General features: G+C 49.3%; 1 protein-coding gene across 1 annotated transcript; it reads right to left on the reverse strand.

Moving 5' to 3' along the window:
• Nucleotides 1-2,203: 2,203 nt before the first annotated feature.
• On the reverse strand, nt 2,204-26,574 carry PLOD1 (procollagen-lysine,2-oxoglutarate 5-dioxygenase 1). Its single transcript, XM_084651797.1, has 19 exons — nt 26,321-26,574; nt 18,590-18,681; nt 17,921-18,054; nt 16,810-16,973; nt 16,184-16,296; nt 14,189-14,252; nt 12,116-12,213; nt 11,389-11,490; nt 11,100-11,231; nt 10,555-10,676; nt 9,534-9,638; nt 8,375-8,500; nt 7,481-7,622; nt 6,811-6,924; nt 6,391-6,456; nt 5,721-5,825; nt 5,023-5,169; nt 4,599-4,724; nt 2,204-4,294 (listed from the first exon to the last, which is right to left on the reverse strand). The coding sequence occupies exons 1-19, from the start codon at nt 26,400-26,402 to the stop codon at nt 4,139-4,141; spliced, it is 2,190 nt and encodes a 729-aa protein (XP_084507923.1). The 5' UTR covers nt 26,403-26,574; the 3' UTR covers nt 2,204-4,138.
• Nucleotides 26,575-27,379: the final 805 nt, after the last annotated feature.

Here is a 27,379-nt window from a genome sequence, read left to right on the forward strand (position 1 = left end):
AGGGCATGGTGCCAGCCCGCGGGAGCTATGCCTGCTGTCCTGGGCATAATCCAGCCCCGCGTCACCCGCCGGTGCCAAGGGCACTGCCCGCTGAGCTCCGCCCCGTCAAACTGCAGCTGTACTGGCCAGAGGTGCAGGGATGGGGGGAGATAGCTCAGTGGTTTGAGCATTGGCCTGCTAAACCCAGGGTTGTGAGTTCAATCCTTGAGGGGGCCATTTAGGGATCTGGGGCAAAAATTGGGGCTTGGTCCTGCTTTGAGCAGGGGGTGGGACTAGATGACCTCCTGAGGTCCCTTCCAACCCTGATATTCTATGATTCTAGGTGCAACTGCTGGAGAAGCAGCAGCAGACCCAGGCCACCAAGTCCAGGTGGCAGTGGGCAGGCTCAGGTAGGAATGTCCCCACCTGGAGGCGTAGCTGAGCAGCAAGCTGGGCTGAAACCCCAGGGTTGTATCCTCAGCTGTAGTCCTGAAAGGTGAAAGAGGAAGCCCAGCTGAAGAAGAAATGCTGGCTGAAACATGTAGAGAAAAGGGCCTTCTGGGTAGGGTTGCCAGCTTTCAAATGGCACAAAACGGAACACCCTAGCTCTGCCCCCCCCCATCCCGCTCACTACATTCCCCTGCTCTCTGTGGCTCGCTCTCCCCCACCCTCACTCACTTTCACTGGGCTGAGGCAGGGGCTTTGGGTGTGAGAGGAGGTAAAGGCTCTGGCTGGGGGGTGGGGCTGAGAGATTCAGAGTGTGGGAGGGGGCTGTGGGTTGAGGCAGGGGGTTGGGGTTCAGGAGGGGGCTCTGGGTTTGTGGGGGGACTCAGGGCTGGGGCAGGAGGTTGGGGTGCAGGAGGGGGTATGGGTTCTGAGCTGGGGTGCAGGCTCTGGGCTGCGGTCAGGGATGAGGTCTTTGGGGTGCAGGAGGGGTCTTAGGGCTGGGGCGTGGGCTTCCCTCAGGTGGCTCCTGGTCAGCGGCGCAGCAGGGCTAAGGCAGGCTGCCTGCCTTTCCTGACACCCTGTTGCACGCACCCCGGAAGCAGCCAGCAGGTCTGACGCTCCACAGGCACCGCCCCACCAGCTTGGGCCCCCCCCCACCTAGGAGCCAGACCTGCTGGCCACTTCCAGAGCGCAGCACGGAGCCAGAACAGATAGGGACTAGCCTGCCTTAGCACTGCAGTGTCAGCAGTGCTGACCGGAGCCGCCAGGGTCCCTTTTCAAATGGGTGTTCCAGTCGAAAACTGGACACCTGGACACCTTGCTTCTGGGAAGCTGTGTTGGAGGTGTGGTTCGTCCTCTGTTCCTCACCAGGACCAGCCCTGACACCTCCAGCACCAGCATTTTATTCCAATTATTTTATTAAACAAAATGTCTGAGCCTCCACTAACCTAGGCTGGACTCAAACCAGTAACCCAATGATTGAAAGCCTCCATAGTCCAATGCCAATCCCCCCAATCTCTGGGAAGCGGTCACAATAACCCTCTTACACCAGCACTCTCTTAGGTAGTTATACTGAGAGATCAATTTCTTTTGTTTCCTTCTGGAATTTTTTAAAGACCGTTGCTTTTCAAAAGAGTAACATTAGGGGGCCGTTCTTGAAATATTTAACTGAGATCCTCTGCTGCAAGAGAAGCATAGGGCATACAGTCAAAATACAGTAATCAAATAGAACGTCTGGAAATACTTCATTGTGACAGACATGTACTACAAAATTTGAATCTTCACCCAAGCCCTGGACAGGAGACTATTATTAATTAGGTATTTTTTCTTCTTTACAACATGAAAATGATTTATAAGGGTCACCATTTTCCAGAACAATATTCTAATATTTTTTAAAAGTATCTGTTTTGGTAAGTATTACAGCTCCCCAGCATTGTAGCACATGAACACCTCATGAGAATGAATGCATTTATTACAAACACCCACATGAGGGGAGAAGAATAATTATTGTGCCTTACTTCCCACATCTGTAAAACAGCAAAGAGATGAGTCTTGGGATTTATCGAAGGTCACATAGCAGGCCCATAGCAGAGCCAGGCCTTGAACGCAGACTATCTGTCCTGATCTTTAACTGCAAGCATCTGCTTTACCAGTTACTGTAGATAACCCTGATATACTGGGGATCCACCAAGTTATGTGTTCTGTCATTAATTATATGAAGTCTGCCTCTCCCATACAATTTAAATATACATATTAAAGAATCAAATTATTGCACACATCATTTTGTTAAGTTTTAATGTAAAACTTGCTGTTTAAAACTGTACATCTTGTGTGAAATACTATGAGACCTCTATACCAGTCAATTCCTTGGGCAGAGGAAAAAACAACAAAGTGGATAAATCTGTTGAATAAATACATACAGCTCTTCAACATCTTCTTACTAATGACTGGCCTGCACTGGTGATTCCTTTGGTGACACTAACTAATTAACTTGATTCAGATTTTCATTAAAAATAGAGGCAAATTTTGCTTTTTTTAGCTGATTGTTGGTGCATGGATTTCTCTCCCTTCTCTGTAGATGTGTTTGTGGACATCCCTGTGCATGGGCCCAGAAAGGAAAAGGTCAGTGTCCCCTTCTTCTGTCCTATATTTGCTAATTAAAGTTCTCTGTCAAAACACACATCTATTTACCCCAGTAGTGGAGCAATTCCTTTCATCTGACTGTAACTGCCTGGTATCAGAGGCAGTAGGCTTCACTACCTGGCAGTTATAAACAGATGGCAGAGTCACTCTAGAAACCCACAAAGAATCTGGTTTTAGAAGGTGGCTGTTCAAAATAACTTTTGCTGAAAATGTCGTGCTCAAGCAACATCCGAGTTTGGCAGACCTGAGGACTAAAGACTTCTATTTAATAATCAAAACAGATACAGCATGGGTGATGGCAGTACATGTTTCCCCTACACTGCCTAAGAAACTTGCCTCAACCAAGATTCTTTTCTACATAGATTCTTATAATGGGCTCATCCAAGTCGAATCTTCGTCCCTTCCAGCAATGCAATAAGCAACATGACTAACATCTGTCCCAGGTTTGTTCTCTCATCTCCCAGAGAGAAGTGAGTGCAGTGCAGTGTTTTGTTTGGGAATTTCTTTTAATAATGATCAGTAATTATCTCCTCTAGGCGTAAGAGGAGAATTCAGTCTCCATGGCCCATTCAGTCTAGACACGAGGGACCAGTCAGTGCCAAGTGTAATATGGACAACTGATCACTGCAAAATAGACTGAGAGCACCAAGGACACCTCACAGAGGCCACTGAACACTTATCAGATGGAAACAACTTTTGACCAATACTGATATGGGATAGATTTGAACTAGTAACGTAGAGGTGAAAGGCTCCAATACCCATAAACCATCCAGTTCTCCACAGCCTCCCCTTTCTAAGAAGCCCCTTACACACACACACACACAGAGTTTGGTTGGGTGGACACATTCCCTTCCAGCTGCAGCAAGATAAGGTTGGGATGACATCTTTCACCTCTTCAATCTAATCACAGAAGTCAAGTATTGTCAGCCAACCATGGGTTGGCGAATAGGAGCCATGGGGGGTATTATCATTGCTGGTTTTAACAAGGTGATGTGCTCCCAAGTAACTTCAAAGAGGTATGGCTAAGATGAACCTCAGGCTGGGGCTACTGAGTTTCATCCAATGCTACAGCTGTTAAGACTCCACTCCCTGATCCTGAAACCAGCTCCCTGATCCCACTCACGTTTGGAGCAATGTCCAGAAAGGATTCCCTAAAGTTCATTTCTCTGTCGGATGCACAAAGAGACAGTCTTGCTGCTGCTTGGAGAAGGGGCTTGTGGGGAGGGGAAAGAAGTGACCTGCCCCAAAAGACCTGGATTTTCAGTCCAAGCAATTAGTCCAGTAAGCCATGGCAGATAGCGAAGAAGTAAAGTCCAAGCACAGATGAGGATGAGTATCGGAATTGAAGGCACAAAGAATCTCTCCAAATTCTAGAACTACACTCCTACCTATTTTCTGCAGTGTTAGTGGAGGCGATCTTCCAACAGTGAAGTCAAACCATCATTTAAAAAAAAAATCAATTTCCAAATAACTTTGATGGATGCCTTGGAGACTCAGCAGCGTTCCCATCTCCCACTCAGAGTCAGCGGTGAGTGATGCTGGGAAAAGGTTTTTCTCATGAAGCATGGCTCTAAGGGTCGAGAAAGGACACTGCGATGTAACGGGTCCCTTTTGTGGTTGGAAGGCCCTCGTGATAATGGGTCAGACGTCCCGGGTGTAGGAGGGTCCAACCCTTCCGAGGAGCTCGAATGGAGCAGTTGTAACGGAGAAACCGGCAGCCTCCTCCCTGCATGAAACAAAAAGAAACAGGCATCAGCCAAGTACCAGCAGAGAAAGGATCCCTGTATTATCCGAACAGTCTCCTGATTTTCTGGACTCCCTTATGATGGTTTGGTAGAACCTTCTACCACCGATCTGCCTCATTAGAAAATCCTGAAATTCAAACCCAGTCACTGATTGCAGTCCTTTGGGATCAAGGTGCCCGAGATGGAGGTGGGGATGAGCTGGGAGGTGTTCTGGGTACAGGAAGGAGGAGAAGACCCTAGACTGGTCTGGGAGACTTCCAGACTGACCTTCTTGCAAGCACTTACCTCGTAATCTATCCCTACCCGGTTCAGGGCAATGTTGATGGTGAAGGTGGAAGCATCATGGTGAGGCATTAAGGAGGGTTGCTCATCAGGTTTGTAACGAACGACAAAGGCCAGCTCAAACTGTGTCTGCAGGAGAGAAGAGAGACATACACAGACGGTGCCAAAGCACCCAGAGGGCATTCACTTCTAGGGGATGGTGTGTACATTGGTGTAATTGGGGTACAATACCCCTGAAATAAGGGAGAAAGGGGCATGCTCCTATTAAGAAGTATGGTGCACACCTTGATAACATACTCCAGGGTAATTTCCTCCATTATGGCACGTACTGTGGTACAGTGCCCCAGTGGTATTGCCTCTCCATGGCCATGATCCTGAGAGACGCTGAGCACTCAAATCCCATTGACCAAGCGTGTTTGATGCCTACCTTTGTATAGTATCCTGGGTAAAATTTCTCTGTGATTGGAGCAATATAGTCCAGAAGGAACCTGTACCATTCTCTCTCATAGCCAATTTGGTTCATGTGGATGTCAATAGTTGGGACATTTTCATAACCCCCGAGTAGCCTGCTGTCCTGAAACGGAACCATAAGATTGATTGGGGACACGTATCTTAGATGATAAGTATGAAACACAGTTTGACAGTAACCAACAAACATAATGCTCATCTATAGGGCTTTTCAGGATTGGAACGCAGGGAAGGATCATCTACATTTTATAGAAGGGAAGTCAAGGCACAGAGGAGGTTGGAGCCCAAGTTTTCAAAAGTGGCTACTGACTCTGGATGATTATGGTTCTCCGACTTTACAACCTCTTGGCCCTAATCTTCAGAGGTGCTGAGCACTCCAGTGGACAGCAGTGGAGGTTGCAGGTTCTCAGGGCCTGCGAAAATGAGGCCTAAGGGGTCTCTGACTGATTTTCTGACTGCCCAGCGACCGCTATTGAATGTTTGGGCCTAAGTCCAAGGTCACACAGTGAGTCAAGAGCAGAGCTCAGGAGTCCTGACTCCAGTGCCCTGCTTTAACCACAGGATTAAAACTCCGGCCTGTAGCAGGCTGCAGCTATGCCCAAGGACTTGGTCTAAGTGGTGGGAGCTGTAGCTTTGGAAGCTCCAGCTTTTTCTTACCGTGTTATCTCCCTTGGACCACTGGCCAAAGTGCTCCATTTCCTCCACCAACTCGTCACAGGCGACGTCAGTGAATATAGGGAACCAGTAAACGTCGGGGCAGGGCTGGAGAGAGAACACACGAGAATTCAGACAAACAGAAGAATGAGACAAATACAGACAGACATAGGGGGCTCTTCATAAGCTACATAACACGTAGGGGGAGGGGGAGTTCCTTAATTTTGCAGGACAGCATCATGGGGGTGTTTGTTCCAGTTTTACAAGGGGGTGGTTGGGTCTTTTTTTTTTTTTTTTAATAAAAATCATCAAACAATGTGTTATGTAATTTATGAACAGTCCCGAGTCAGACAAGAGGAGGACAAAGTCAAGAGCAGGGAGAGAGGGCTCACTGGAAAAATAGCTAAAATGTTAAAGGTTGAATCCTGCCTTCAGATTCCCATGCCTTGCTCCCAGTAAAATTAAGGAACCTGGACAGGTGCCTCTGAAGAAGGAGGGATTTGTCCCGAAGAATACCTTCCAATAGTGACAGACCACATTCTCTCTGAATCTGATGTTCTTTTAGGCAGCACTGTCTCCTGTAAGCTACCTATTTCTGAGGGTGAAAGGCTGAAATAATATGATTCTGACATGCCGTTCTCTCCTCCGCTGAGAGAAGAGCAGCATTTCTTACCATCTCCACCAATTTTCCTTTCAGAGCTAGTGTGTAGTTTTCATGGATGTACTTTTCTTTCCAGTCCTATGGTTAGAAAAAGACAAGCAAAGCAGTCACTTCTGTGGCGCATGGCTCAGGATGTGGTATTAGGCCATGCCCTGGCATCCCCCTCTCTCTCTCATCACGGAAAGGGGAAGCGGAGCGGTAAACAGCAATTGACAGCATTTTCTCGGCTTGGAAGCTCCAGGGCCCAGAGGAGTTTTCGAGTGAAATGCTTTCCCAAAGCCCTGCAGTTATGCACCTAGGGAACCCCATCAGAGGGATGTCACACAGCAAAGCTTGGACCCTCCCCTTAGAGACACGACTCGTAGCAGCAGCGTTATCTAACAGGGAGGCTAGGGGCGTATCCCACAGTGACAGGCCTGCTCGGTCTCTCACCTCAGGATTGCTGAAGATCTGCCAGAGGTCGTTGTGGAGATGAGTCGTCTGATAATTCTCCAGAGAGAGTATGTGTCCAAATTGGTGCCGGTTTGTCACGAACATGAAGACCCTCTGTAGAATGGAGGGAAACCATCAGGCTGCAACTATCTACTGTGGGAGCTGCTTCCCATTAGCCCTGGCTTCATGCCCTCTGTCCACCCACCTCCCTCTCTAATCTTCACACTGGGCATCCCCTCCCCAGTGAGCCTTTATTGGTAAATCCAGACCCACCCGGGATGCAGAGAAGACTAAATAGTCCTAGCAAGGGCCAGTGATGGAGGCAGAACTTCTGCACGTTTCATCAGCTATAGACAGAAGCAGGATAAAATAGCTCGCACAGGGTCACTCGGCCTGTGGCTATGCACATGTAGCTCCCACTGACGTTCACCGGAGCTGCATGAGTGGATCCTAGCGTATAACTGAATTTAGTCCGGGTTTCTCAGACCACAGGAAGAGATTCTCCTGCCCCCCTGACTGCATGTGCGTCAGGAAAGGCATGTAGGCTTAGTTGATGCCAGTTCACTTATTTCCACCTAGGCATGTACAGTTGAAACGGGTGTCCTGAAACCTGCCTGCAGAGTTGTTTCAACTCCACCCTTGCTCCCTGCAGCCAGCTCCCTGTACTGACCTGATCCCGGACATTATGGCAGAAAGCCATGTCTGCATCTAGTTTGCCGCTGTGGAAGAGGTCTCCCTGGTTGAGCTGGGATCGCAGGGTGCTGCCTTTTATGACATAGATGCTGGAAATGTAGGGAACGTTCCAAATCCCACTGCAAAATGGGGAGAGGGAGATTTAGACACTAAGTAGTAACAGGACAGAGCTTACAGGATCAGGCCCCAAAGGACTAAGGGCTAGATTTCATTGTGAACATATTTAGGGGGGGAAAAAACAAAAATAAAGCATTGCTGTTCTTTAGAATTTGGTTTGTGTCAAAGTTTAAAGGGTCAGACTCAAAACCCTACAGCAACCAAACGCAATGACCTACACAAACCCAAAGAGGAGCAAATCAGGAATGCAAGCTGTTCCAGTAATCAGCCTTTGGACATCTACAGCACCTTCCATCCACGCAGCACACAGCTCTTTACAAACACTATTTAAAGAAGAATGACAATCCCCCTTCCACCCCGCATTGCAGGATAGTTACGCATCACGTTCTCTATCCTTAGCAGATGGAGAAAACAAGGCACAAGGAGAGACTAAGCGATTTGGCCATACAGTGAATTAGCGACAGGGCTAGAAACAAAACCCAGGGCTCCTGACTCCAAGTTCCCTACTCTGGTCACCAGACCTTACTCCCTTGATTACATATGGTATGTAGAAGACAGGTACATAAAACTGCTCCTGTCTGGAAGGAGAGACTTCCTTGCCTTCTGTAAACACAGTGATGGTCTGGTACTCTTGCCCCAGGATCCCAATTGGCTTTAGACTGATTTTGGGGGTACATACTCTCTATCCACTGTCTATTCAGCAAGCCTTGTATTTAGGGGATTCTGACTGGCAAAAGTCCCTCACAATACTTACACCCTCCGCCCTTGAACAATATCCACGTAATCCTCTGAACGGGCATAGTACCCATCAGGACTCAACGCACCCCAGAAATTTGACCACAGCTTTCCAAGACGGCTCACCAGTGGGGCAATTACCGGCCTGCAGGCACAAGAGGGAGAGATGGTTGGAGGGCAGGATGCTGCCAGGGGAAGAAAGGAGGAAGATCCCAATGAGAGTTTCAGGGTCCAGTTTTGCCTTCGCTTACAGATGCTACCCCCTCTTGACACCTGTGTAAGTAAGGGCAAACTTGGGCCCTAAGCTTATAGTTAAACACATTCAGCAGACAATCCCCTCTGAATGTAATCTAAGGAGTTCTAGCAGCTGGAGACAGAGCTGGAAATCTTTCTTCTTGGGGAGCAGGGGAATCATTTCAGTAACATGAAATATGTTTCTCTACTGTGTATCCAGCTCCCTAAGACTGAAACCACAGCTAAATCTCTGAGCCAGAGCCAGACATAACCAGGAATAGGTTCTGTTCTCTATGAAGCCCCAATGTGTGGAGGCTTCTGATCAGCAATAGGCCTGCAAAACTCCCTCCCCCAGATGCTCAGCTGTTGAAAGTAGGTGTAGCATCACTGAAATCAATGGAACTATGCCAATTTACACCAGTCAAGGATCTGGCTTCTTGGATCCAACACTCATGATTTTTAGGGATGGGGAAGAAAGAACTCGGACTGTGAACCTGGATATAGATCCAGATTTTCCAGTGAATCCCTCCCTTTATAATGGGCTGAAGCAAAACCTGCATCTGAATGTACCGCCCAGGATGTTTGGAATGTAAATCCAAATCCAGACCTCAACCCTGTGGCTTGGACCCACATCTGGTCTGGAAAAAAATGGTTCTGATTCTGGCCTCTCTGTTCCCAATAGTGTAGGCTCTGCTCCAAAGAGATACGGGTAAAACAAGGGATGGTTTACATCCAGAGCCCACTGCATCTGAATCCAATAATCCAGGGAGGGGGGTTGGATAAATGGCTCCAGTTTTGGTCCATCTCTATTGGAGAAAACCCTTAAGTTTCATTCCCAGCAATGTTATCTCTTCCCAGCCCCTTACACATTTCCCAGGAAAGAAGGAGCTCCCTATCTACATTCCTGACCTGAAGCCTGCCCAGTAAGGATCGCTCAGACTCACTTGTTCTGTTCAATCAGGATCCGTAGAACTTTCGAGTTCTTCAGAACCACTTCGGCATCCAGGCTGAAGTAATATTCACAGTCAGGATCCTGTCTGCACAAATCCCTACAGCCAGAGAGCCCACAGGTCAGAGAGAGAACAGCAGCAGGACAGCAGGGATGACCTTCACTTTGCAGTCAAGGGGGCCTTCTCTTCTGGGATGGGGGAGTTTATCCTTTACAGACTGGGTGCAGAGCCCCTGACTAGGGTTGGGGGGAAGAGAGGGTTAAAACCCCATGCCTGAGCAAAGGAGTAGCAGGTGGCTGGCCCCTCATGGCAGGGAGGAGTGGGGCTGAGCTCAGGGGAGGCTGTTTTCTCCATCAGGAAGGTGGACAAGGAGGCAATGGGTATGGGGAACCATTGATTTGGAAGTTGAACTGAAAGAGGAACAGGCTGCACTTGAGGCTAGAGAAACTCGAAGTCCTCTGGATGCAGGAGCCTTACTGCTTCCATTTGTTTGGACCCAGGCTGTGGAAAGCTGTATACTTAGCCTGGGAATCTAGCCTGGCTTTAGCCCATGTTGGCTGGACAATAAGCAGGGGCTAAGTTCATACCTGCCATGGACAAGTTGCAGGCCAGTGGCAGGAAGATGGGGAACATGGACGCAACCTGGACAGAGAGTGTTTTGTGGTACAGAGGTTCTTAGCAGAGGGTCTGAGAACCCCTTTGGCAGTGAGGGCATCGAAGTGTGTTTGTAATGCTGTCACCCCAGAAAAGTGGCATCTAACGGGCATGCATAAGGAAGGAAGGGAAAGAGAGAATGGGTTGGGCTGTTACACAATATACCACTGCAACACCAGCCATTGTTCCTGCAAAGCTCCAAAGCAGACATCTATGAAGGAAGCTTCTGCTGCTCTGCCCACAGAGGCCTGTTATCTTGGATGCAAGAAGCCTCTCCCTTGTGATACGGAGCCTAGACGGAGGATGGGGTTGACTCCAATATCCCTATCGTCTGCCCGTTCACACTGGTCTTCTCACTTACACGCCCATGTTCCGAGCATCCGCATTCTCCACGTGGTCTTCTGGCCCAATCACTTTGACCGCATGATATTCTTTGCCATGCTCCTTCACAAACGTGTCCACCCGAGACAGGTGAAGTTGCTCCTGCACACAGAGGGAAATGACACAGAGCGAAGAGTAGGTTACATGAGCTTCACACAGGCTGTCTGGCCTCAGCTAAGGCTAGGCTTGGCAGCCTCCTGCTCTGGAGGCTCTGGCAACACCCGAGCACGTGAGCTCTATGTCTTCATGGCTGGAGGTAATTGATGCACAGGCTTCTAGGAAAACAATGAGCTGTACCTGACTTCCAGGTCCCGGCAGTCTGGGGAAGTTGCAAATACTTCTGGGATACGGGAGGAGGCAAGCCATCCCTCACATGGCAAAACAAAGACAGGGTTGGTGAGGTAGTATCTGTTATTGCTGGTCCAATAAAAGATATGACCTCATCCACCTTGTCTCTCTAGTATCGTGGAACGAACACAGCTACAACAACACTGCATAAGACAATCCAAGGCAGATGTTCCTTACATGGTTGTGGATGAAGAGCTGAGTGCGTTTCTTTGGGTACTGGAGGTTCTGAAGCCTCAGGAAGAACTGGGAGAGAAATGGAGTGGGCTGCTCAATGAAAACTCCAATCAGAACCAACGGCAACACATCATCCTGCATTCAACAAGAAGGTGAGAAGCGTGAGGGCTGCTCTCCAGCTCCAGAAACCTGGCGACACCCTCACCATTTCCGAGGCAACCCAAGCACGTGGTGTAGGAATTCTCTTGTTAGCACCAGGCTTCTGCCACTCTATATATGCATCAACCCTTACCTTGAACCCTGTGAGACTTCTCAGGCCTTCATCACACACAGTGCAGCCTGTCTCGAATGTCCAGGCCCGAGGAATATAGTTTCCCAGGTAGTTCAACTGCAGCTGCAAAGGGAAATCCCCCAAGTGCTTAGTTACAAGGCAGGAGAAAATCTCACCCCAGCCTCTGATATTCAATCAGGTTCCATCGCCAGTCTCATCTCCCTTCTCTCCCTGGGAGAAGGGAAATGGAAAAGGATGCAAATCTGAGGGTCTAATTTTCTACAGTGGAGGATACTGATGTGCTGGGATAACGCGAAGGAGTGAGAGCACTTTTCAGTCTCCATGGCCTGGTCAGTCCTTGGCGGCTAGGTGTTGAGGCTGGCAAGAAGGGGACCAAGCGTGGCAATTATTGTGATGTGAACACCTGTGCACTAGGAACTGGACTGATAACCACCAACTCAGTGGCTGCTGGCCAGTCATTCCTCAGGTGGGGATGTTTTCAATCACTGCTGACCTTGGTCTTGATTTGGCCCAGTGACCAAGAAGTAAGGAGCTCCATGTCTTGCTGTCATGGCAGGGAGCCACCCAATCCCCCCATCTGTGAATTTATGCAGGAAGAAGTCAGTGTGTGAGGGATGGATGCCTCATTTCCCAGAATTCCCTAGGCAAGTGCTTCACCACCTCAAGCCTAAAGAGGTTATTTGCCTTGGTTTCATACCCAACCTTCTTTTTCAAGGCTCCTGCTTACCTTGGTGGGTCCATTGCCGTGGATCAGGACTGGGAGGGTGTCATACTCTGCGTTTCTTGCTCTCACACGTGCATTTTCAAACTTCAGAACCACCTCATCTAGAAACCACATCACAGCAATGTTATCTGCAGGAGGCTTTGGTAGCAATTTGGCCACACAATGCCCTAGCCATCCCATACAAGCAACTCCTGGGAAGACGGGAGAGTGGGGCTGGATAACTATCTATCATATTTGCGGAGCACAGACAATCCACGGAGGGAGAGGAATTATTTAGGGCGGCCCAGCGGGGTAGAATTAGGAGTGATGAGATGGAACTTAAGAAAGGATAGGATCAGGGAAGGCTCTGGAGAGTGAAATCTATTAAGCTGTAAGGCAGTCTCCCATAGGGAACTGGTAAAGCCTCACTGACTGCATCCTTTAAATCAAGAGTAGGCAAAGAATATGTGGTGAGGAACAATTCTGCACCAGCAAGGGGGTGGGGAGAATCCAGGCAAAAGCAGCTTTTCCTCCTCTGAATTCTATGCTCCCCTATGTCTGTCTGTCTGGCACATCCCCAGATGGCATTATACAGTGACTGCAGAGTGACCAGCCAAGGGGTCTGTGTAATCGAGCTATGCAAAAAGGCCAATCACGCACAGTGACAAGGGCCCTCATTCCTGCAATGCCCCCTGGCAGCCCAGTGCAGTGTCGCCATTGCATCTCTGCCTCATTTTCCCCAAATAAGGGTTTTAATAAGTCCACTGATGCTTGTATCTTGAAGAGTGCCCCTTCAGGGGTCTAGCTTATTCACTCCAAAAGGCAGAACGTCACACAAAAATGCCTCCCCCTCAGCCTCTCTAGCTGAAGGAAGGAGGGCCTGAGTCAACCTTAGTCTGCCAACTCTCATGATGCCCAAGGCCCCTTACCGGTGAGGCCTTCCTGACCTGGAACCCTCTTCTGGAGTCAGGGGCCTCCTGGCTCGAGCAGCGGAAGGGTCCCTTTTCCTGGGTCAAGGTCTCCACACAGAGGCCAAACCACAAAGACTCTTCCTCACGACATCATATAATTCCTCTCATCTAGAGTTCCTGCCGTTGCCTGGTGGAATCTTTCATGGGAGCCAGGCTTCTCTGAGACTTAGCATTCACAGGCCCTTCCTTCTGGCCACTCTCCCACTCAGGAGCATTCTCCCTGGGTTTCCTTTGCTGGTGAGCCCCAATCACCAAGTTCCCCCCCAAGAAACCTTCTATGTAGGCATTTTCTCTTCCTGCACTCTAAGAACTCTTCTCCTCCCTCGGGGCCCCTGTTCATCCAGCCCTGTCCCACTGGGAGCAGCATCCTTTTATCTCACTGAGGTGCTTCCCCGCCTAATTGACTGCCTCTCAGTAACTCAATGAGTGACCTAGTCCCAGGTGAACCTGAGCTGCCTCACTCCCCCATCAGAGATAGGCTGGGCTCCTGACCTCTCCAGAGGGACAGCTACCCTCTGACTCCCACCCTTACCAAGATAAGAATGGGACCCCAAAATCCCCCCTGCCCCATGATAACTGCCTAGCTAATTAAAATAAGGGGAAGGGGGGAAGAGATAAACTAAAATAAAGACCTATATTTCTCCGCTCCAGGAGAACAAATAGATAAAACTTTCCAAGGGTGGAATAACTGACTGGCCAAAAGCATGGTACGTGTGAGTGAGTGATGAATGCATCTCATCAGCTCCCCACCTTTCAGGCCATTCAATCCAATGTACAGAACCAAGAAGGCAGGCAGGTGGCCCTTGGCCCTGGGTTGTGTGTTGCTACTTCCCTACCAGTTTCCCTCCCCAAAGCTAGTGTACTTTGACATGCGTGGAGATCAAAGCAGAGAGGAGGTGTGGTATGGAAAACCCGACCTGCAGGCCTAACTGTGGAGCTGGCAATGCCGTAAGAACGAGGCTGGGGGCTCTATGGGGATTGCAAATCAAATTCAGGAGTCTGGGCAGAGGTTTTCAACAGAGACCTGCTCTGGGGATAGATTTTGGAGTTTAACCACTTCAGCCACAGTGTGACTGTTTCTAGCTGCTCTGCACTCTCCAAGGAGGAATGAGCCTCCCCATCTCACCTAATGCTCCATTCAGGTTCTGGAAGATCCGGCATCTCTGATCCACAGTGATGTTGATATTTTCCTTTAAAGAACGAAATAACCTCATTTCGGACACGCTCATTTAGGACGGCATACGCTCTGCAAACAGATGGGTCATTCCAGCTCTCCCACCCCTCTTACTGCCCTCCATTCATTGCAGAAAACCCTATAAAACTAGCCGCCCTTGTTTCCCAAACCCTCCATGGATTCGCTTCAACCTCCCTCACAGATCTAGGCCCAGGTCCTTAGCTGCTGTAAATCAGTTTAACACCATTAACTTCAACCCCCTAGGAGCCCTGAACCTGCTCCCTGGTCCCACCACTCATCTACCACAGGTTTCATCTCTGCCCCTTCACCCAGTCTCACCACTACTAATGCAAGAGCATTCTCCACTCTATCTTCTGATCTCTAGAATAGCCTCCTCCACCCGTAGCAGATGCTGCGTCTCTTTTCAGATCTCCTATGAAAACAACAACTCTCCTTGCCTACATCTTTTCACGTTTCCCTCCCTGGGCTACTGTTGACTATGTCAGTCATTTTTAAATACAGTTTGTGTGAAAGACCATGTGCTAAATAAAGATGTATTGTATCATCCCGATCACTAGCATGTCCCACAGGCTCCAAAACCTTAAATACTCCCAGTGATCCCCAGTCCCACCTGAACTTCAGCAGTTCTCCCTTTGCTAAAATACCACCACCACAGCGCTTTTCAGCGTTAGATCTCAAAGTGCTCTCCAGAGGAGGTCAGTTTCACTATCCGCATTTTACAGAATATGATTTTATATTGCATTAGGCAAAACCAGATAACATGAACAGCTTAAAGCTTCCCAGGGCATGAAAAGACGACAAATAAAAGCACACTGATGGAAATATGCCTGCCTGCTCACACAGCAGTATATGAATCACGTGTCAAAACATAGCCAGGAGCGCAGGTTTGACATACATTTCTTTTGTGGACAGTCTCCAGCTTCCATCTATCTTCCGTGAGTGCTGCTCATGTTAGCAGTGTTAAACCACAACTTAGCAATGGTTTAAGACTGGGTGGCAGATGCATTTACACCAGGTGGCTTTAAACCACGCTACACTGGGTTTCATCAGAATCCCACTCAAACCTAGGTCTGACTTAATAGTTCACTGCCCCTCCAAGCATCACCTAAGATACATTAGAATAACTCTCAGAGGGGGAGAATGGATGTAACAGTATCTGGATTTTGAAAGCCGTGTCAATAGAACTATTCAACTCTGGTCTGGCTTTGCACCAGGACTTCAGCGGAGATCATTAAAGAGAAACAGTCATGGTAAAAGTTATGGGCCAGATTCAGACCTGGGGATAAGTAAGTGCCACTCTACTTGCTTCTCTCATGGCTTTTTGCAAATAGCTGACTTCACTTTCACTTTTCTTGATCGTCACAAGTTTCACTTCCTGGTTCCTATGCTCTTGCACAACCCTGCAACGTTTGGGTCACAAACACGCTAGGAGAATGTTTTATTTGTTCAAGGATAATAAGGCTTTTTAAATGTTATGACGTCATTGCCGTTGGTGTAAAGTGACATGAAACCTTGTTTTAAAAACACCTGCCATCTGGGCCAAATCTGATAGGGCAGTGACCCTTTCAAGGGTCGGTACAGTGGGGGGGTGTGCAAGGGTGCACATCTGCCTGAACAAAATGGGTCACTGTACACATAAGTGAACATTTACATGTGCCAGTGTAGTCCTTACTGGGGCAAGAAAGAGACACCTAGGGAGACATCGATGAAGAAGGGGAAAAAACAGGAAAATACTGCTGGAGCAATAGGTTCCTAAGTGGTCACCCTCCTTTACAGCCAGCTGGAATGTTGCTTGGGGGTTGGGGGACTCCACACAAGTAAGTCTGGAAACAAAAAACACACTGCACGCCCCAGAAAAGGGTGCAGGATACCAGGGATCACTGGCACTGGCCAGATGCAGCACCTGCATCACCAACTCACACGTACCCTTTTTTCCGGATCCAAGAAGATATTGGTGTAAAAGAGCTGGTCGCTATCATTGTCAAGTCCTTTCCAATCCTCCACAAGCTTGTTTAGGTTAGGAGCGTAACCTATGAAACCTGCGGGAACAAGGCAAAGGGTGAAGAGAGCCAGTGTCTCAATCCAGCCAGCCTGGAAGGGAAAATTCTCAGGGACTCATACATGTGGACAATGTCTCAGTCCCTTCTCCAAGGGGACATATACACTGTCTCATATACATATGTCCCCCCCTGCAAGGTAGCACAGATACACAGTTTCAATCTCTCGGCAAAGGGACGTGCACTCTCCCACCATGGGTCATCAGTGGGGATTGAACCCTTAATCTTCAGCACCCAAAGCGCAAGCTTCTGTAACCTGAGCTAAAGGAGCAGCCCCACTAGCTAAGAGTAAGTTGCAGGTTCTTATCCTCTACATGGGTTGCAATCAATGGAGGGAGACATATTTGCAAGTGCCTAGCTTATGTGCTATGAATGTGTACACACATGGTCTCAATTCTCCTCTAATTGCACAGTACTTTTCTGCCCCGCCCCATCTTCTCTAAGAGCCTGGTCTCCCGGAAACACAAAGCTGGGAGACGCTGACCTGTCTCTTACCTCCAGAACCCAGGAAACGCTTGCCATCTTGCACCGGAGGGTACTTGGCTTCCAGCCTCCGGTCAGGGTAGATGAAGGTCTCTGCTGAGAAAACCACCTTGCTCTTGGCCTGTTTGAACTTCTTCAGCAGCTCTGCAGGGCCCGATGCAAAGAGCACATCATAGCTGCAGGAGCAGCAGAGCAAGGCAGAAAGGAGAACAGAAAGGAATGAAGTCAAAGAGAACAGGTCAGGAAAAAAAAGAGTGTGAGAAACAGAAGATTCTCTCGGAATCCCTTTCTTTTAGCCCTGCACCACAGCGTTACAATCCCTGCAGTCATTCCAGGCATCGGTGTGGTGTGGTAATAGCCCTATGGAATCCCCAACACTGGAGGTTTTAGGACCAGGTTGGACAAACCCCAGACAGGGATGGTCTAGGTTTACTTCATCCTGCCTCAGTGCAGGGGGCTGGTCTCGATGACTTCTCAAGGTCCCTTCCTGTCCTATTTTTCTGTGGTTCTGTGAATTCATTGAGCGGAATATGGTACTTGTTCCAAACTAACCTACTGTGGTGAATAAAATACTGAGCTCACAGATGGATTGTTCCTTACATCCCTTAACGCTCAGGGGCTTTGCTTCTAGAGAGCTTTCCCTTCACGTCCTCGGAGCCTGCGGCAAACGCTGGTATCCCTGGCCTGTCCATTATGGGTGCTGGGACTTGAACCCTGACATCTGTCAGCCCACTCTTTTATTTCTCCTCACCGCGGACTAGTTCTTGGCTCCCAAGATGCCGCCCGCCTGGCTCTCCACCTCTCCTGGCCAAGCGGACAATTCTGCTGGGAAAGGCCAGGCCAGAATGGCAAACTAGCCCACTGATCCCTTGGAGGCCAAATTCAGCCTGGTGTAAGCAGAGGTAACTCCATCATCCTTACACAAGAGTTGGATTTGGTCCACTGCAGTGAGAGCTTCCCAGCTGGCACTGATGCATTTAACATTTCGCAGTCAGCATGGCGCAGGGAATCCCAGTAGGCAGGACTTCAACTTCCCCTACCAACCTCCTTCAGGGTTAATTACCCCCTGTTAAGAACCTGCCTCACAGCTCAACTCATGGCAAATCCCTTCAGCCCCATTTACCTTTCTGTGAAGAGGATGATCAAGTCCTCCTTATCCGCATGCTGCTTCAAAGCGGACTTCAAGAGACGGACCTTTTGCCCACCTCCTGCTGCCTTCTTGTCATCACCACGCCACTCCTCATCCAGCCCCAGCACCTAAAGGGTGACAGGGAACCTTTTAACAAAGAGTTCACGCTACACAGGCAACAACTTGTTTCCCCAGCGTGAGTCACTCTAAGAAATGGGGTAGGAGAACCAGCTGCCAGAGAAACTCACAGCTACGTCGCTGCTGGCCTCCGGTCAGACTTTTGGCAAGGAGCAATGGTGCAGGAGCGCTGGCTGAGGAGGAACTCAGTTACACCTGTCCCGACCTCTCCCAGTGCAACTCCTAGCGGGCAAGGGCGTAAGGACACTTGCTCTGGTGGACACACAGTTACTGCTGACCCATCCTCTGCCACTGAGCATCACCACGAGGAATGGTGCAGGAGAGCGCGCAGCAAAGAGCTTTCACGGGTGTCTCTGTAGGAAATGATCGGGCACAGGGGCTGGCTCGGTGCCGCGGCTTTTGAGTCACAGCGGCACGATGCTATGTCATAGCAGCGTGGCTTGCCGCACCCATGAAAGCTTTCTGATGGAAGTGTGGTGTTGTGGGGGTCCCTTTGGAGCAACTCCCAAGGCTGCGCGGCTTCACCTGGACTTTGTAGTTGAAGAACTGGGCTGATCTTTTGAAGCGTTTGAATCCCTCAGTCTCCTGGGTGGCCACAGTAAGAACCAGCAGGTTTTCTGTAGGCAGGAGAAAGCACCAGGTAAAGAAAGACGTTCCGCCCTTCTCTGTTTCACCATTTAACAACCCACCTTCAAAAAGCAGCTTTGCGATTAGAAACAGGGGCGAGGTGGGGACTGGCAGCCTGAGGGCCCTGGCTGACTTCATGAAGGTAGGTAGTGTGGGGAAAGTTGAGGCATAGCAGGTACGTCTACACTGCAGCTGGGAGCGAGCCTCTCGCCCAGGTAGACAGACTCGCTCTGGCAGGACTCGAGCTAGCATGTTACAAAAATAGCAGTGTGGATGCTGAGGCTCGGGCTCTGACCCCCTTGGCTCAAGGGCCCAAGCTGCAGCCTGAGCGGCTACGTCCGCACTGCTTGTTCTAGCACGCTAGCTCGAGCCCTGCTCGCGTGAGCCTGTCTACCTGGGTTGGGAGGCTTGGTCCAAGCAGCAGTGTAGACGTACCCCCCGAGAAGTTAAGTGACTTTCCCAAGGCCACATGGCAAGCTAGCCACAGATGCAGGAATAGAACTTGACAGAGTCCTGATGTCTTCATCACTCACCACCCAGCATGACTGCCTCCGCTCAACCTCTGCTTTTCATTGCGACAACATAGTCCTATGAAACACAGACTAAAGCCCCGTCTAACTTGGATCTAGGGTCAAATGTTTGCATAAGCAAAGTCATGCTCCCCTGCAGACTCTCAGCACCGAAGTTTGGACCAAATTCTGCACGTGCTACTCTACTGCAATGTTCCCTCTCATTTTTGACAGGCTGTGCGCACAATTTCTTCTGTGCACATTTTTGACAGGCCGAGTGCGCAAAAAGTTTCTTCTGTGCAAATTGTTGTGCGCCCGGTGTTTCGCCGTGTGCACGGGGCTTAGAATCTGCGTGTGTGCACACACGCGCACAGCTTAGAGGGAACAGTGCTCTTCAGACTTCAATGTGGTGGGAGGTGCTTCCGTCCCTGAGAAAAGACGGCTCCTAAATTACAGTCAGGATTTGATTCACAGCCTGGAGTCCACTGGTGGAAGCCGGGCTGCAGGCCAGCAAGGGTGGAAAGCCATTCTGGAGGTGCACCGCAAGATACCCACCCACAGCTCTGCTCTCCTGGAGCAGCCAGCCAGTGTAGCCCCTGAGTGGGGCCAGCCAGAGGCAGAGCATGGCTAAGGAGCCCTACGCTAATACCAATGAAACCTGTGTCGTTACGTTGCCTTTACACTGGTACAACCAAGGTCAGAAGCTGGCCCTGCCCGTGAAGTCTGAGACTTTACAAAACTATCATTTCATTGCTCGGCTTGTGAGACAGACACAGAGAATACAACTTACTGAGGGTTTCTCTAGTAATGTAAAATGTAAGTCTCACTTTCCTCAGAGTTTAAAGAAAATTAAACATGAAGGTAAAAAAATAACACTGCCATCAATGGATGTGCAGACTTGAAAATCATCCACTTCGTTTAAGTGCTTACCTGCAGCACTGCTCGCTCTCTCCAGTGAGCATTTACACCGACATAAGGAACTGCAGCATTTGGCCAGATAGCTGTTATTTTTCTCTTGGATGCGCCTCTGATTTTCTATTGTAGTCTGGATCTGTGGTCCAGATGTCTACTATATATCATGTGGATTTATTCTGTCACAGCCTCCATCCAACATTCTCTCCCTACTGCTCTTGATTTTTTGGTTTCCAGTTTCTTAAAGTACTTTTTCAGTTTTTGCACATCCTCATGCTGGCAAAACTCCCATAGACAAAGCTCTTATCAAAGTCAAAGTAAAAATGGAGTAAAACTTTTAGGATTGGACCCATGATTTCTTTGATGTAACTGAATGCTCCTGCTTCATGTTAACACTTTCACCCGGATAGGAATGTGCAGGGGTCCTGGCAGCACTGTTCAAACAGGATCCCGGGCCAGTCGACTGGAACATTGGAAAATTCCAAGAATAACGGATTGGCCTGGAGGAGCATTTTCTTGGATCTAGCAGGACACTGGAGGAGTGAATTTCCTAGTGGGTGCACATGGTGTGCATCCCTAATGCATCTGGATAGATTTCCTGGGCACACAGAGCCCAATGCCTCTGGATGCATGAGAAAAGCAGGATCTCTGGATGTGGTAGACCACTGAGCATAAAATGGCTATTAGCCAGGATGGGCAGGGACGGTGTCCCTAGCCTCTGCTTGCCAGAAGCTGGGAATGGGCGACAGGGGAATGGATCATTTGATGATGACCTGTTCTGTTCATTCCCTCTGGGGCACCTGGCACTGTCCTCTGTCAGAAGACAGGACACTGGGCTAGATGGACCTTGGGTCTGATCCAATATGGCATTCTTATGTTCTTATGAAAATGGTGAAGGGTAGATACTAACCCACAGCAATTATCTGTCTGAGTCCTCAGGATATGGATGAAACTATAGTACAGTTGCAGAGAGAGATCTGGGGTGGGGGTAACAAGGGTAGAGATAAGTTTGGGATTCCCAGCTGAGGGAGAGAAGGGGTTTTAACCAGAAGTCCGTGAGATCCTTTATTCCCATCACAACAATATGAAAAGAGATTACAGGTCAATAAGAGACCATCAAGTTGGATTTAAGTATATTTTGTTTGAGATAAGGTGAGTGAGGTCATATCTTTTATTGAACCATCTTCTGTTGGTGAAAGAGACAAGCTTCCAAGCTCCACAGAGCCCTTCTGGGCTATTTGTTAGTCATTTAGGTACCACAGTGTTGAGCATGAGCCAGATGGATGGACAGACAGATGGACAGAGCTATAAAGGAATTTGAATGATGCAGAAGCATAGTTTTTAAACTCAGTTATTTAGCCAGCACAGTTAGGGCCCTAATTACACTCCTGCTTTTCATGTTCTGTGGAGTCAGATGTAAACAGCTTGGGAAAGTATGCAGTCCCCCAGGGAATATGCTAAAGCCGGCAAGTCTCCAGTCATGTGACAGCGTGCAGAGCATCAGAACAGCCTGCTTTGCTAGGGAGCCAGGAGCTCAGGCTTTCCTAGAAAATGGGAATCAGAGGGCAGATGAGAAGGGACGCAAATGTGGAATACCAGGCAGGGGGCTGGAAAAGAGACATTAAATTCCAGCCCCTGCTGTGAGAGCTGAAGATGTAAATTAACTGAATAAGACGGAATAATTTATAGGAGCCCACTGCTGGGCAGCTATTCCAGCCTGAATACTCTCCAAGGACCGAGGATCTCAAACCAAACAAAGCAGGAATTCATTTTCACGCCACCTTCCAAAGACAGTCAGCAAACTGTTTACACTCATCTTATGTGACTTCCAGAGTTTTCCTGCACCAAATGGGAGAGTGCGAGAGGCTCCAGCGGATGGCTGAGGAAGAGGTGTCATATTTCGGAGACAGAAAAAGACCTCACTGTGCAGCATATAAATTAATTAGAGCGAGAAAAAGCCAGTGCAGAGCCTCAGTCCTCCCCACACAGACTCTGGGCCGAATTCCTCAATAAAGATTCCCCTTAATTAATGATCTGGTGGGGAGGAACAACTTTGAGAGACACTAGCTAGGCTTCACTTCTGTGCCAAGAGGCCTCTAGTTACAGAGAGATCTTTCCACCCACAAGGCATTCTTTCAGTCCAGTCTCGGAAGTCTTAAGGCTGAACTATGCAGCCTCCAGCTACCTTCCCCTTTTACCCTTTTCTTCCTCAAAGTTACTGCTGCAAGTGAATATTCACTTCCTAAGCCGCAGTAGTTACCCTTTTGCTCTATAACCGGCAAAGCCCTTTGCTGGGTTCCCCAAATGCTCTTCTCTTTCTCCACATCACCATTTCAAATCCTGGCTCCCTTCTCCAGACATAAATCACCCCGGGCCAGATCCCCAGCTGGAAATCGCTGGAATGGTGCCAGCTTACACCAGCATTCAAATGCCCTTGTGAGCAGGGTAACATATGTTTGGCATTTTGTGGAAGCATTTCAAAGCAGATGTACTCTTTCACATCTTCTGTCCCACATTACTTCTTGTAAACAAAAACACTGACTCCTTTCTGCCAAGCAGGGTCATCCAGACTCAGTGACACTGAAGGCTACTCGGACAACCAGAAACCTGGAAGTTACAGTTAACTGTATAAACACAGAGTACAGAAGCAGCATGGATCAGTGGATCAGGCATTGGACTTAGATTCAAGAGACCTGGATTCTGCCTCCCACTGACCTGTTCTGTGACATTAGCAAATCACTTCACACTCTGGGCCTCCATTTTCCCATCTGTACAATGGGTACATGATGCTTACCAACCTTTCTAAAGCACTTGGAGCACTGTGGTGAAAAGAGCTATGGAAGGCAAAGTATCGTTACAGAGACATAACATTTAGATCAATAATAAATGCAAACAGCAATACTATCAGGGTGGACTTCAATGTTTCTCCACATAAATAGTTAGAATCTGCTTGCTGGAGGAGTTCAGCAGCAGTAAACGTAGACTGTGACTACACTACACAGCTTTTAGCGACACAGCCGACGTAGCCGCTGTTGGTCGGCAGGAGAGAGTTCCACAAAAAACTTCCACCTCCCACAAGCAGCAGCGGCTTTGTCATCACGAGAGCGTTCCTGCCAACAAAGTGCTGTTCACACTGGTGCTTTTTGCCCGCAAAACTTTTGTCATTCGGGGGAGTGTGTGTGTGTGGGGGGGTTAACACCCCTGAACGACAAAAGTTTTGCCGACGATGTGCCAGTGTAGACATACCCTTAGAGACGATCATCTTTTTCCTGAACTTATAGGGAGAGCACAGATGCAGTTGCATATTAAGACGCCAAGGGCTGCCTTTAGCCCTAAGCTGCACTTTGGAAAGCATGACTGTAAAGCTTGCTAGTAAAATAAAGCTTAAGAAAATACGACTCACCCAGGAGACAATTAGTAAAATCAATGCCCGATTCGACATCTGAGAATTGAATTGCCATATTAAGTTTACTTGAAGCACACTTTCTCTTTTAATAGTAAGTCAAACACAGCACAAGTAGTACCTAGACTTGCAAAAAAATGGGTCTCCAGGCGCTTTACAGAAGAGGCTCGGTAGTAGTATCCCCATATTACAATTGTTGAAGCTGAAGTGCAGATTTTTCTTAAGGCCCTGCAGCAAGTCAATGGCCGAAAGGGAAAAGCACTCATTCCAAGCCCCTTGCCCTATGCAATACACCACACTGATTCCTGCATAGGGCCAAATTTCTGTTCCTGGTGTGCCTTGGACTCCTGTTAATAAAATCAGTGAGAATCTGGGGTGCACAAGGAGTGCAGAAAGCGTGACCCAAGCTTTGCACAGAGTTGCTTTTCTTACACTCCTCTAAGGATTCGCCTACACACCAACCCTGTGGTGCTTTAAGTACTGGGGCCTTATGCTGGGACTGGTAAAGCAGTACACCGCCCTGGGGGATACAGTTATACAAGTAAAAAGATGCTTATAGCAATATAAGTTATTCCCGCCAATTTAGGGGAATAAACTATACCAGTACCAGGCACCTTATTACTAGTACAATTGGATCCACACTAGGGAACTGTTTTTGTTTAAAAAAAAAAAATCACTGTCCTACCTGAAATTGTTAAATTAGTACAAAATCTGTAAACAGAGCAGGCCTAACCTCTTTTAATAGGTTCAAACTTTCAGCTCCTATTGCTGCCTGTGACGGCCCACAGTTTAGCTTCCGTAGTTAGAGATTTCAGAGTGGTTGCCGTGTTAGTCTGTATCAGCAAAAACAACAAGGAGCCCTTGTGGCACCTTAGAGACTAACAAATTTGTTTGGGCATAAGCTTTCGTTGTCTAAAACCCACTTCATCAGATGCATGGAGTGGAAATCTGATGAAGTGGGTTTTAGCCCACGAAAGCTTATGCCCAAATAAATTTGTTAGTCTCCACAAGGACTCCTCGTTGTTCTTAGTGAGAGAGGGTAGGGAACGTGAGATACAGCCTTTCCCTGCGAGGCTCCCAGTTCAAATCCAGCCAGTCAGCAGTGATCCAAAAACATCACCATTTGGTAGCTGCCCTCAGCTAAAGGCAGTCAGACAGATGTCCACATCAACACAAAATCCACCAGCAGATCAGGGTCTGGGGACATGGACGGGACGGTGAAGGGGAAGCTTACTGTGCAGCTCTCTGTGCTAACGCTTTTCTGCGTCTGAGGCCACTGGTCTCTAGAGATGGCATTCTTGCTCTTCACCGGAACTAAATTCACACAAAGATCTAGAAAGGTAAATAGGGAACTTCCTGCTAAACCCCCTCAGTGCTTGATCCTTTGTTAATTTTAGCTTGTGCCCTCTTGTTTAGAGCTGGTCTGGTATTTTTTGCCAAAACTTATTCCCACCCCCCACCGAATGCCCATTTGTTAAAAGCAAACTGTTCACACAAAGGGTTGGTCTTGACAAACCTCCCAATTCCAAACATTTGGGGAAAGGAAACATTTGGAAGTTGTCAAAACATCACATTTTGACATTTTCAAAATAGAAGCTTTCAATCTGGAGGGTCAAAATGACTATTTGCTTTGAATTTTAGAAAATTTCCACAAAAAAGGGTTTAAATGAAAAAAAAACATTTTGAATTTATCTAAACAGAATGTTTCTATCAACCTGAATGGATTTTTTTTTTCCAGGTTCTTGATTTGTGAAAATTTTCAAGATTTTGACTTTTCAACCTGATTCAGGATGGGGAAATTTGTGGAATCTTGAAAATTCCCTACTCCTGATTTTGAACTTGTACCATTATTTACAACTTAAATCAGGTTGCCTCTTAATTGCCACTTCTTTAATGAAAATAAATGTAATGAGCCAAATTGCTCTTCAGAGTTGTAATGCCTGAAACTCTATCATGCTTGTAGTCATCTGCAGTAGCTATTCCAATTCTTCTGCATTTAGCAAAATACTTTAGAGGTTCCCTCACCAGCTGTTTGTATAGGGATAAAATGATGGTATCTTCTGATTGTTCCAGACCTCAGATAATCACACAGGCATCCCAGGGCTCCAACTCTCCATTTACCAATCCCTATCTGGCTGTCTAGGTGCACCATAGAAGTGTAACAGGCACTGACCACAGGTTGTGTGATGCAACAGGGCCCAACGGCTGAGCCTTGGGCACTTACCTCAGACTGGGTGGTACCTGAAGCTCATGTTACTCACTCTGTGCTGTGAGCACTGACTCCAGGCTGGCGGTGCCCGGGTCTGCCCGGGCAGGGGACGCTGGCCCCCCGCTGGCGGTGCCCGGGACAGGCGCTCAGTGCCCCCCGCTGGCGGTGCCCGGGTCTCCCCGGGCAGGGGACGCTGGCCCCCCGCTGGCGGTGCCCGGGACAGGCGCTCAGTGCCCCCCGCTGGCGGTGCCCGGGACAGGAGCTCAGTGCCCCCCGCTGGCGGTGCCCGGGTCTCCCCGGGCAGAGGACGCTGGCCCCCCGCTGGCGGTGCCCGGGACAGGCGCTCAGTGCCCCCCGCTGGCGGTGCCCGGGTCTCCCCGGGCAGAGGACGCTGGCCCCCCGCTGGCGGTGCCCGGGACAGGCGCTCAGTGCCCCCCGCTGGCGGTGCCCGGGACAGGCGCTCAGTGCCCCCCGCTGGCGGTGCCCGGGACAGGCGCTCAGTGCCCCCCGCTGGCGGTGCCCGGGTCTCCCCGGGCAGGGGACGCTGGCCCCCCGCTGGCGGTGCCCGGGACAGGCGCTCAGTGCCCCCCTCTCACCCTCCTGCTTGGAACCGCCGCTCCCCTCCGCGATCAGCAGCGTGAGGACCAGCCCGGGCAGCAGGAGCAGCTGGGGCAGCATCGGGGCGACTTGTGGCGGATCCTGGGCTCCCCGAGTCCGGTTCCGGCTCCAGCCGCGGCGCTGCCTGCAGACTGGACCCAGCCCTGTGCACCGGGGAGCGGGACAAAGCGGGCACCCACCGCGGCCGACTCCCGGCGCTGCGAGGTTCTCGCTGCCACGCACTAAACACGCCCCTCCGCGGGGCTCCTCCCTGCCGCCCGGGCTCAGCCCCTTCCCTCCAGCCCGGGCGGCGGATCGCTGGAGCCGCCTGGGGCAAGGGCCCAGCACACCGACAGCTGGGGAGTCTGCCCACCCCACTGCCCACCCCCCGCTAACCCAGTCCCCAGCCTGGGGGACCTGGGGCAGGCAGGATTCCTGCTCCGGGCTGCCCTCACCCCATCCCCACCGCCCCATTTCAGGAGGGCTTTATGGACACACCTCGTTACGTATTGTGGGCGATTTGGGCGTGACAAATGCTACACAGAGAGATCATCTCTAGTACTCCTTAGAAATGAACTAATGTGGCCAAGTTCAGATCCCAACTTTCCCAAAGGGTATGTGTTGGGGTGGGGGGTGTCTTCAGGGGAATGCCGGCTTTTGCTTTGGACCCCCCCTACCCCCGCATTGTGAGTGTACATCCAGTGGTGCTGGAACTGGGGGGGGGGGGGGTGTGCAGCTGGACTGAAGTAGTAATAACAAACACCAGATAACATGGTTTCCATCATCAGCACCCCGATGGTTCCAGACTCCCCCAGTGTATCAGGACCCAAGGGATAGATTTGTAATGAAGGAGCTGAAGCACTTAATCGTGGTCAGAGATGAGCCACTAGAAGTTAGCATGTGATTGTAGGTGCTGGAACTCGGGGTCTTGCGTACCCTGTGGCTTGAAGTGGTTTCCATCATATACAGGGTTTACGGTTTGGTTCAATGGCTCTCAGCACCCTCACGGCAATAGAACCTCAGAATTACAAACACCAGAGTCAACCACAAAACCTGAT

The sequence above is a fragment of the Lepidochelys olivacea genome (genome assembly GCF_965140295.1).
Source record: "Lepidochelys olivacea isolate rLepOli2 genome assembly, chromosome: 18".
Taxonomy (NCBI): Eukaryota; Metazoa; Chordata; order Testudines; family Cheloniidae; genus Lepidochelys; species Lepidochelys olivacea.